We start from the raw sequence: 12764 nt of genomic DNA, 5'->3' as shown, positions 1-12764 counted from the left end.
GCATTTTCATGAGTCCTCCAAATTAAGAAGTACATGCCTACATGGCAAAATACAATATGGGTTTATCAAAGACAGACAGAAATTGAAAGAGAAATTTTTAGATGAAGAAAATCTGAATTTATAGATACTTATGCATATACTTACATACTAGACCACTGGAAGTGATGAAAGAGACTACAGTGGAGAAAGAACTAGCTGATCAGATGGGCCAACAGTCTGTATTGAATGGGGAACTCTGGCTGGGACTGTTTTCTATCAGAGTTACTCAATGGCTGGTTTGGGGCTTATCCTCTTCATTATTATTTTCTCAAAATGAAATCTGTTTATAGTATAAAGTTAGAGACTTTGCAAATACAAAGGCCTTGCTGTAAATACAGAACGACTCTAAGGTCTAAAGAAACCCAAAGGAGATGACGTATAGCCAAGCAAAGTGCTCAGAAACACAAAGCTATGCTCTTCAGAACTAAGTTGGAATCAGACCAACCATGAGAAAGATCCACGTAGAGCACTATCACAGAATGATTTGAACCACCTATATATGAAGTAGCTGTTGAAAAGGCAACTGTAATTCTAAGTTGTACCTTCCTCTGAAAAAGAAAATACATGACACAGTTAAGACATCATCTAGAATACAGTGTTCCAGCCTGATCAAATTAACTCCTCTGAATTCTGCTACTGACTGCTCAAACTGCAGCAGGTGCAATGAGGGACCATTAGGATGACCAAGAGAACACAGAGTCTATTTTACAAGATTGAGACAGACTGGCATAGTTAGACTAACAAAAAAAGGACACGAGTGTTTTCTATACACACATCAGAAGGGTAAATACAACAAGAAGGAAAGTTAATTAAACTAGAGAACAGTACTGGCACAAGGAGAATTTATCCATTAGATAGGAACAGACTTAAGAGTGAAAATGAGAAATTTTCTGGCCGTGAGAAAAATTAAGAAATACCTTCTTGAAATAACCTTCTACAAGGGTAGCAACAGCAAAGACAGCTTTACATGTTTATGAACTACAGCCTATGATGCAGTTGGAAACCATGACAGAGGACTGAATTTGACCTGAGGGAAACTGTTTCGCTCTATATGCCCTTATTTTTTTTACCTAAGGAAATGCCAGCTGAAATAATTCTAAATTCTGTAGCCAAAAATCTAAAATATATCTGCTACTTAAAACAGCAGTATAGATATACCCCCAGTAAAGGAAACACTGCAAGGTAAAGAAACTTTGAATAGATTGCCAACTGATCTGGGATTTGCAAAATTAACACTATAGATTAATCCTTGTATTGGAAGAGGAGCTCAGTAGAGGAAATAGGGTTTAGGCATTGAGCCCTATTCGACTAATGGGAATGCACTGGGTGTTGAACTAATTGACTTTATGCACATTTTGTATACATGGTGAAAATTATTCCTATCACAGTACTAAGACCTGTATCTACGACAAGAAGAGGGCAGCTTCCTAAACTACAATACAGAAGGCAAATTAGAGGCTGGATAGCAGCTGACAAAGCATGAAGTGATTGTTTGCATTGAGCACCAGACCACTATATATCATAAATAAGCTTTCCTTAAGGGAAGAGGTAACAGTATATCAGGAGTCCCACTACATTCTTAGGCTTTTATTTGCAATGAATATCACAAGGCTATTTCATATGGAAATATGGCACCGTTCAAGTCAGTATTAGACAGATATACAACCTGGGAAAGTAAAAATTACAGCCTATCAAGAACTGACAGTAAATTGTTCTCTTTGATCTAAGAAATGGTGGCTGGTAACATCAGAACTTGAGAGCAGCAGCGTAAATCATCTGTACAAAGATTAGCCATTTGACTCAGTTCTTAATTTTTCACTATACCAGCCTCCTCTGATTTTACAAGATTTGTTTTATAGCAAATATTAGCTGGTAAACAGTGTCACTAAAGATATATGGACTCAGAAGTCTAAGCAAAAAAATAATTAAATGTAATACAGCTCACTTAAGAGTGAGGCTTTTTTTTTTAAATAAGCACTCTGAAAATTACATTAGCAAAGCATCACTCTCAGTCACTGGAGATAAAAATTATAATGCTTCCAGCTTAAATGCCTAAACAAAATATACTCTCAATTTAATTTCACTAAACAAATCTTCCAATAACTCCTCACTTAGCAAGTCTCTGCAGGGAATCTTGCAAGCAGTCTGCTCTGCAAAATGCTATTGGTGCAGTAACCACAGCGATTTCACGAAGGCTGGTGAACTGCATCATTTGCGTCCACCTTCAGAGCTGCTAACCAAACCTCTAGAATCCGTAAGAGAAAAAGAAATGCACATATCCATGTAGCTAACACATTCCAGTAAATTTCCTCTTCCTTAAAGAGTAGGTGACATTGCCTGGAAGGCTGTAGGAAAATGTGTATAGCAACAAGTAGACAGAGAAACAAAGAAATATTTGTTTCTATCATTGTGAGAACAAGATACACCTATTAAACTGCAGTCTGTATAAGCTCTGGTGCATACTGATCACTGTGGCATATCCTAAGAATGAAAAGAACTTCAATGTGACCTATATTCCATGTCTTCTTAGAGCCTGGGAAGCACCCTTGAATCTAATTTTAAAAGCTACCGTGTAAAACCAATTAGGATAGGAACCACTACGCGAATCACTTTTGAAGGTCTCTCCTGTAACAAGCTACAAAGACGAAATGGCTTTACAGATTTACTGCCTAACAAAAGGAAGAGAAAATTAGAAAAATATGAAGCAAGTGTGTATTATCTTTTTTTAAATGAAGGTCAGACTTGAAATTTTACTTACAACATATCGTTGTACTATCTATATTTTTTACTTCTAGGTTGTATTCTCACCACACATCCTGTTACACCTGCATTATTAAAACTCAACAGATTAGCTGCCGGTTTAACTGCTTTATCTGATCTTACTCAAAGAAAATACGATTATTTGAACACTACTGTAGGTCAACACCAGCATTTTAATAAAGGGAATTGTAATGCAGCAATGAAATCATGGGAAGCTATCAAGGAACAGGTGATCAAGTCCTTTGTATTAAATGGAGCAAATTTTATTTTGAGAAAGATTTGTGGCTTTGTCAAACTCACCACCACCACCACACACACACACACACACAATCCCTGCTGCCCTTTTAAGTCATCCTATGGGACAAATTTAGGTTTTACTGTAAAACCTAGTAAATGAAGTGTGCATAATGATTTTGTTAAATCTTAAATTGCTTTTTTAATTAATTGGTAATTTCCTCAGCATACTGTACTGTCTACTGAAGTGACATTATTGAGTACTCCAAATGCTTTTCACACTACAGAGGGAAAAAAAAAAAAGAGAAGGAATAGATATAAGAAACAACACCCCTCTGTGGGAAGTAGGAAAAAAAAACCACTGGTTGTAAAAGGACTGGGGAGAGGTTAACAGCCCTCAGTGCTTCATAAATAGATTTTAAAATAAAGAAGCTGACATGTGACAATACAGCTTCCATATTGTAACATCATGACTTGGTCTCTCTTGACCTGCACAGTTCCTGGAGAAGCATGTTACAGGGATTAAATCCCTTTGAATGTTAATGTGTTCCTCTTTTGAACCACAAAGAATAGTAATCCTCCTCCCCTCATCTACCAACAGCTGCACTGTTTTTTCTTACTTGACAGAGTGGAACCAGATAGCATGGCATGATTGACCTGAATGTAAATATTGCTATTTGGTTTGTTAAATTTCCGCAAAAATAAACCTGGCATCAGCTTATCTGCACCACAAATAAGAATAAGTGTTCAGGCACCTAAAAACCTCTTTCTAAACAATTACATCAGAAGAATTGTAAAAATAATTTATTACCTTATTAAAAAAATTAACACACTTTACAATCCCCTCAAACATTTACATTGACTAGTACAGGAAGTCAGACTGGTGTGTTCCCAGAGAAAGGGAACACAACTACTCGCGTGTATATAAATACACAGATTATGGAAAACTCAGTGTTAAAGTGAACAGCTACAGTTCAGGTCAAGCATGATTCCAGCATATATGTCTAGAGTCACACGTAAAATCTTTACGAATTAATCTCAACCCTACGCACAACTCTCATTCAACTACTGCGTACAGTTTGCGAAAGGACCCCAATTTCAACAAAAGCTAGATCACACAGAATCAACCAGGTTGGAAGAGACCTCAGGGATCATCGAGTCCAACTGCTGCCCCTACACCACCCTGTCAACTAGACCATGGCACTAAGTGCCATGTCCAGTCTTTTCTTAAACACATCCAGAGATGGTGACTCCACCACCTCCCTCGGCAGCCCATTCCAATGTCTAATAACCCTTTCTGAAAAGAAATTCTTCCTGATGTCCAACCTGAACCTCCCCTGGCGAAGCTTGAGGCTGTGCCCTCTTGTCCTATCGCTAGTTGCCCGGGAGAAGAGGCCAACTCCCACTTCACTACAACCTCCCTTCAGGTAGGTGTAGACTGCAATAAGGTCACCTCGGAGCCTCCTCTTCTCCAGGCTAACATAAGACAAGAATATGCAGGCTGACTATAAAACAAATCCACTAAATTTCGATTATCAAAATAAATATTTTCACACATTTGAAGAGTCCTAAGTCAGATGAACTGCCAAAGTGCTTTTCATTCAGATTTGAATGTACAACTGACTGATAAACTAATACAAAACCTGGTCTCTATACATAATCCTTTAGAGTCCCAAACTTCAAAGTCAGAAAACAAATCTCATTATATTTACTATTCTGAATTTTCACAGACATTTTACAATCATTTTCACATTTTGCCATCTCTATTCTTTGATTTAGAAATATCAACACTGCAGAAGCAGATATCTAAGTTAGTAAGAAACTAGCATAGTTTATATTCAGAAGATATTATAATGATTAATGAATGGAAGTTTCCAATTCATTAAAAAATCCTCAAAAGAACATCATCTTTCTGACACTGTACTACAAGATTGAAGCCTTTGGCATAAATTATTATTTACAATTAATGCGTACTGTGCTGATGAACTTTTCAAAAATCATGGGTACTGTTGAGAAAGTCTAACAATGTTATGCTTCATTTATTTCTGTAGTTCAAAAGCAGTCCAACCTGTTAGATAGTGTACAGGCTTAAAGTGGTAAGATAAAAAAGAGCAGGTATTTCCATATAAACTACAAATGTTAGTATCATACATGACCTGGCCAAGGAACTTAACATGACAACTGCAGTGCAATTTTAGAATAAAGACACTTAACGAAAATCTAATATCTCATATTTATGATATGAGCTATAACTAAGAACTAAGAATTATTAACATACTTCAAAAATAATCTCAAAGCTATTTTAATAAGGAATATGACTGAATTTAGGATTCTGTTTATTTAAAAATATATTTATGCATATGTATTCTTTTCACTTCATCTTGGATACTTTAATAGAGATAAAACTCTATTACCTTGCATTTTCCACTGAGGTACCATTTCACCCAAGAACATAAGGGTAACAGTCTGCTACATGCATGGAGGTTCTTACCCCAGAGTTAACACAAGGTAATTCAAGGTAGCTTGAATGTGCAGTGGTGGATGTATAACCCAAGATAGAAATCTGCATGAAGAATATTATGTAGCATTTGTCATATAGCACCTTGCTAGCTGGCTGTCCATAAAAAAAACAAGCACACCCCACACAAAATAGATAATTATGAAAATAAAGATGTGGTAAGAAAAGTGTAATCTGGGGGAAGAAAAGCATAAAAGGATGAAAGCGTGAAAGACATGAAAGATGACAGCCTTTGGATTGTAAAAGAATTCAAAACTGTTTAAATATCATGCTTGGGTAGAAGACAGATTTTCGGATGATATGAAAGTTTTAAGACGAAATTTTAGCATCCAGTTCTACTACAGTAAACAGTTTTAGTACTGAAAACATATTTAGTTTTTTATGGCTTACAAAGGCGAACCACATCCTAACCCACTGCTTTTAGTAATTAAAATACATCAAATAGAAAAGAAGGGTGAGGTTGTGAAACAGTGTTGGTAAGATTATATGGAAGGGTTTGTCCGAAGAGTCTGGAGTAATGAAAAATGAGCTAGACTTCATTCTAGCTCTGTGTGTCTGAGAATATTCGATCTGATCTCGATTAACACTAATTATACATTCTCTAACCTGGTAAATTGGACTTCAAAGTGAATATAGATGAAATTAATATCCACCTTACTGCATTTCACATGAGTCTGGCAATTCAGAAACAATGTTAAGACAAATAATTGTCTAAGCACCATGTAGAAGTTAAAAATCATGTTGTTTATTTAGCTATTCTTCATACAGAAGCACAGACAGACTTTGATGTACTCTCAATTCAAGGAAAGAGGGGGTGGAAAGGTGAGAAGAGGAAGAAAAGTGCTTCACATAGCTTAACATCGACCCATTCAAGCAGTTAAGGAGCAGCTTGGAAAAACTCCAAAGGCTAAAGCAGCTCCCTTTCCAGTTCTACTTGGCCAGATGGAAGATGACCACATGTCAGGATTTCAAGCAGTGCTTAGGCTTGGAATATCTGATATGTTACTCCATTTTTAGTTTTTTTAAAAAAAACCCAAACTTATTTACTTATTTCAGGTAGTATTTGATTAAAATGTTTTGGAGATAACAAGTTGTACCGTACTGGGGAGGCTGGGGGATGGCAGGGGGAAGGGAGGAAGAAAAAAAAAATAAAAGACCCTAAACAAAAGGGGGAAACAGAATAAAATGGAAGAACTCTCAGAATCTTGTTGATGTAGTAGCACCATCCTGTCCTCCACCATGGGAACCCTTCCCCTTCGCCCCCCAACTTCTGTAGAGCTTTTATATAGCTGAATATAATTATTGCATCTCCTTATAAATGTTAATTCAAAATATGGAAGTTTGCTGGTTTTTTTCAGATTAAATTCTAGATGTTTCTCTGTATCAATGCTTCTGTTTATTATCTCTTAATCAGATGAAATAATGAAAAATTCATTATAAACTCCTTATTTATCTGTTAGTCTTTAAACCTCAGTATTACTTACGCACATTACAATGCTAATGAGATTATACAGCCTTTTAATGGACACCATGAGAAATTCTGTACGAGATCCAGGTACATCTTATTACTCAAAACATGCTATTACTGCTTTTTAGTAGTTAAGGTTAATGCCATAATATGAATTAATATGACGGAAATGTAATAGATGCTTTCTTTAAATTTATGTCATAGAATCCTATGCTGTCTTTGTTGAAGGTCTCTGGTTTAGTTATCCTTCATAGTCCTTTCTGCCACAGATCTTTTTGAAAATAAATACTAATAGGTTTAAATTAGTATGTACTGTAAAAAGGATTCTTTTAAAGCAGTAAAGGGGCACTGAAGGACAAGAACACAATGGTTAAAAAACTACTAAAGAATTTAATTTGCCTTGCGTTTTACTAATCAGGGTCACCAACAGAAGTGATAATACAATAAAATCGCATACACTGTTGAGATGAGACATTGCTTTATCCTCAAGAGAATTTCTTTTGCAGTTGTCCTCTGAATTTAATCTTACTGCCGAGGCATCTCTTAACTCTTTTCACTAGCTCAGAACCAGAGTAAACCTTAATAAGCTCTCAATGGAAAGAATTAAAAGTAGACCATAACTGAAATTATGCACTAATAAAAGGAACACTGAAATGCATAACTTTATTTTTTCACACTTTACAAAATTGTTAAAGTCATACCATCTGTTTAGTGAAATAATGCTCAATGAAATACGAGTTGTAAGCAGGAAGTCAGAGGAAATTTACAACTCATGTAAGGTTTCCTTCCAGGCAAAGAAGAAAGGAACACCAGAAGAGCTTAAGTTTGTAATGAGAAGACTAACATTTTTAAGCCTATACCCTTTCTAGTTCTATAAAGGCTATACAAGCTCAAAATTTCCTTTCTTACCCCTTTCCGTCCTAAATTTCCTTTCTGCTACTAACTTAATTCCTTAGTTCTGATTCAGAAAGTCAGACAACTTTTTTCTCAGATATAATATTTGAAAATACTTACTAAAAGAGAAGATTTCAACTTACCTGATGAAGATCATTGCCCAAAACATATTCCTGAAAGTAACCTGGTGCAGCAGATGATGCTCTAATGGCCTGCCACAGTTTATACTGACAGCCTCCAATATAATGAGACTTAACACCAGGAAAGTGATTGTAGTTTCTAAAAACAAATGCTTTCAGTGGTGTTCCTCTGTTTACAATGGTGCTTACTGCAGCTACCTAGTGAGTTAAGGGAAGCAAAAAGTTATATATGATGATAATAACAACAATAATACCATAATGACAGCTTTCCACAATATGAAATTCAATTTATACACTGAATGCGTCTCTGGAATCCTACTCAGTTCATTATTTATTTACTCTTTTATAATGCCTATCTAAATTTTAAGAAGTGAAAGTAAAAAAAAAAAAACCCCAAAAAACCCAAATTCCCTAAAGAAAATGCTATTTTTAACCTGAAATTAATTGTTTCCACTGGCTATTCTGTTTCTACCAATACCTATCCATTGATACTTAAACAAAAAGCTGATGTCATCTATATGATTTCAAAATGTTTTGCCTTTAGGAACAGTAGTTTGTTCTCAAAAGTCTTTAACGAGCAATGCAACAATGCCATTAAATATGAATGTCAGAAACATCAATCAATTTCTTTCTCCAAGAAAATGATTCTTTAATATTACAACCCAAGTTCAAGGATTGCAGGAAGAATCTCTCCAAATAAAAAAAAAAACAAAAAACAAGAGAAACAAACATAAATCTTTCAAGTTTGTTTTATAAGGACACTGAAATGTCATTAATAAAAAATCACACATGTACATTTAAGTGAAACACCAGAACAGTATTTCCATAAAACAAAACGTATGACTGCAAAAAAATTACATCTTATAGATACAATCACATGAGGTGAAAGTACCTATAGTTATGGGTGAGTGTAAGACCTTTTCGTGATTATGTACCCAGCCTGGCTGGCACCGTTCAGAACAATACTCTTTAGCAGAGAAGTGGGTGTTCAATTCTATTTTGTTTACTATTTTACAGAGTGGAGTGTTTTTGTGAAACATTACAGCACTAGCAGCTGACCCTGTGATATCACTGTATTCATTTCCATTCTTCAGCTACATAAATTAAATCATTTAATTCACGGTAAGTCCATCCTTATAAAAAAGAAAACAAGAAAAGTATAACTTCCATTGACAACACAGAAGCAAAACAAACGCATGATTTGTACTCCATCATTTGATGAAGGAAAAGCTTCCTTTGGACAAAATCAGGAAAGTTTGGTTCTAAGCACTACTAGAAGCAGTAAGAAAAGAACACTTTGGAAAATTTAATAGAGAAATTATCAAACTGATGCTTGAATTTATTTTTGGTAATACCCATATACATGTCCACTTCATGATGCAGTCCAAGTGCTGAGCACCTTCTGGAAAAATCCATCGTGCCATGAATTTAACAGCAGCAGAGCACCCAACTGCGTGTTTTTTTCATTTTGCTGTGCCTTGTAAAGAGTGCCACCACTGCCAGCACTACAAAGCAATTACTGGGCATAGCTAGTTTCAACTCTATTTATATTCACATTTTATTACTGAAGAACATGGAAGGAAGCCAAAGATCCCGGTTCAAAGATAACTTTCAAGTCAACGTAGGGTAGCTTCTCTCTCAGAAAGCAACATACCACTCCAGTCTTTTCATGTCCTTGTTTTAGACATGGATGAGGAACGCAGTCAAGCACATGTTTCTATGTTTAGAAAAATGTGAATATATTCCATTTAACAGTAAATCATTGAATATAGTGCTATGACACCAAAACACCTGTTAATTACAGATTGTTCTGAAATATGTGCTATTATATTTCTCTTCTTTCTTCATACCCTATCCTCCACCAAAAATAAAATACCCATGCTTTCTCATCTTTCACTCTCATGCTGCTGCTGTATCTAACACCCCTCCAATTAACTGGTGCCCTTTAGAGCATGCAAGAAGAGTAGAGATCTCAGGGCCTATGAATGTGACTGGAGAAAACCTGGTAATCCAGATTCAGTGAGGAGAAACCCTGTTCTCTCACTGTACAATAACACAGATCACAGCTGACATGACAGGATCTCTAGATACTATAATTCTCTTATATGAAAAAACAAACTTTGCACAACTTCAAGAAGTTGACCCAAGTATTTCTCTGCTTACAAGCCTTTTAACATGTCTGCAACATACTCTAACTGGAAGTATTAATTAAAATATGAGAAATTGCTGCAGAAACTTAAAAATTTAATGAATTTTTATCCTTTGAAAGCATGGATTATCTCATATGGAAGCTTGGAGAGTGCATCAACACTCATGCTGTTTATCCAATATTCTTCTATGGATAGTACTCTTACTCAGGAACTCTTAAAAGTACTTGTGGAATACACAATTAGTATTTACCTTAGAAAACTGTCTTACCTTTGGACATTTGGAATTCCTTGCAGTTTCAATCATAAGATTTGAGCCCATTTTTTCCCTACAAATAAGTGTAAAAAATTGAAAATGCTCCATCAGTTTAGCATGAACAAAAACCAAACACTTTTATCATCCTTACTTCTGAGAACTTTGAATTTAAAAAAAAGCAATGTTTGGATTTCACTTTAATAATCAGATTTGTACGGTTGACTTCAATGGACCAATATTTCAAACTTTCTAGGCTGTTGGAAATAAGTCTGAAGAGTGACTGAGGCCTTGATTCAGTTGTTCACTTCACCACATACTTAACCATAAACCAGCAGGATTACTCAACTACTTTGTGAGAGGAAAACAAAGTACCTGCTACATTTAAGAATCAAAAAAAAATCAACACCTTCATCAAGCAGGTTTTTAGTAATGAAAATTACTCTCCTGAACCGTTATGAAAACAAAAGCTAAGGAAAGACACTATCCTACATGATTTAAAAGGAAGTTAAAACATCTACATATAATCTTCCATAACAATAATTCAATATGCATTTAACATCTATTTTTTCAGTGGAATTTTTTCATATGCATACATTTTTATAAATGTGACAGTAAAATCACATGAATGGTCAGCATTGTGATTTATCATCACATCAGCATTAGAGTCAGTATTCTAATTGCTAACTAGAAGGTAGCCCTCCTGCATAGTGCAGGAGTATGGAGGATATCACCATATCAGCCAATATTCTCATGTCAGCATCTATTTCAACTTCGAATTGCTTACAGTAAAGTCAGAAAACTCTACAGAGTGGGTGCTCACCTGTTAACTATTCCAAACAGGCTTTCATTTAAATCAGCAAGCTTTCTCCCTCCCCTTGAACACAGACCACACAAACACAAGTGGTGTATCTACCTTATACTGCAAAGATGGTTTTCAGTACTGCCACACTTTTTAAGTAAGGTGATTCCATGTGGTGTTTTTAAGAGATTATCCATCTATAGCTCACGCTACTGTGAAAGTAGGTAGTAGCACTTCCACTGTTAAAAACACCACCTTTATCTATCTAGTCAGGTCAGAAGATAAAAGAAGCTTTAAATGCTACAACGGCAGTAGCCCTCAATGTAGACAGTAAACTGCATTTGGAGGTAGGACAATTCACTGTTCCACTAGTGGATATCTGTGCTTGAAGGATGGCTGTATACGGGTGCTTGAGAAGCAGGAAGGAAGGAGGATAGCTTCTAATCCTATGATTGAAGACTGCTGCTGACACAATGCTTACATCAATAGCACTGTTTTATTTTATTTTTTCCAAGAAATGCATTAATTCCAGTCTCACAGTCACCAACCGGAAGACAAACAGTGCCATCTGCACTCACTAATTGATTACAGGAGACGAAGGCACACAGAACCATGAAGTAGGAATATTCAGAAAAAAAAAAAAGATGAGATTGACAGAGGTTAGACATGAAAGACATCTACTGATTTGCACCACTTTCATCGACGTCTTTCTAAATATCTATATTAGATTTTTGTTCCCCAAACCCTGAATGCAAAGATCGAAAAACTGCATAAACAATATCCACTGCTCAATTACAGGAACTGTCAAACTGAGTAATTATTTTCTCACATCTTGCTTCTTACGAAGGCCAGGAACTGATGCTTCAGAGTAAGTACAAGAAATTCCTTAAACTACTATGCAACTTTAGTTGTTAAGGTGTAAAGATATAAGTTTAATATCACCTCCAAATTTTAGTTTTGTTGCTAGCATTAATACTGTAATTGCATATTATATAAATGTCTTTGTCAAGCCTCACTGTTCAATTATCTTCTTTACTGAAGTCACAACACAATTAACTCCACAGTTTATTCACATACTGTGTTAAAAGAGAAAGTCTCCTAATTTTAATTTCATTAAGCAGTCCCTTATTCTTGAAGATGAGAACAGTAGTTCTCAAGATATCTTACTATCTCAAATTACCGCTTTAACTTGTTTGCTTTTTTTATTAAGAATAAAGAGTGCTAATCGCTTTGTGTGAGTTGACTTTAGGTCACCGACTACTTTTTACCAATCTTGCAACAGAAGCATTCTCTAAAAAGTGGAAACTGGGACTGTAAGTAGTATTTTAAATGAAACTGTATTATGGATTAATATAACAGCATTAGAATAGTTTCTCTATTTTCAATCCCCATCGTCACACACTGAATCATCTTGTTTGACCACAGGCATATGGATGTTTTATTAAACTTTCCATGACAACACCCAAATCACTTTTGATATTAGTTTAAATCCTGTAAGCATTTTACATT

At 35.4% G+C, this 12764-nt stretch overlaps 1 protein-coding gene across 1 annotated transcript in view; it reads right to left on the bottom strand.

The window, feature by feature from the left end:
- Positions 1 to 12764, bottom strand: part of PNPLA8 (patatin like phospholipase domain containing 8) — a 44824-nt gene that overhangs the window by 16456 nt on the left and 15604 nt on the right. The window contains exons 7-8 of the mRNA XM_068401039.1: positions 10472 to 10529; positions 8057 to 8251 (exon numbers count right to left, since the gene is read on the bottom strand). Of these exons, the coding sequence (XP_068257140.1) occupies positions 8057 to 8251; positions 10472 to 10529 (253 nt within the window). The remainder of the gene's footprint in view (positions 1 to 8056; positions 8252 to 10471; positions 10530 to 12764) is intronic.

The sequence above is a fragment of the Nyctibius grandis genome, chromosome 5, assembly GCF_013368605.1.
Source record: "Nyctibius grandis isolate bNycGra1 chromosome 5, bNycGra1.pri, whole genome shotgun sequence".
NCBI lineage: Eukaryota > Metazoa > Chordata > Aves > Nyctibiiformes > Nyctibiidae > Nyctibius > Nyctibius grandis.
Note: the sequence above shows the minus strand (reverse complement) of the source record. Positions and strands in the feature narration are given on the sequence as shown.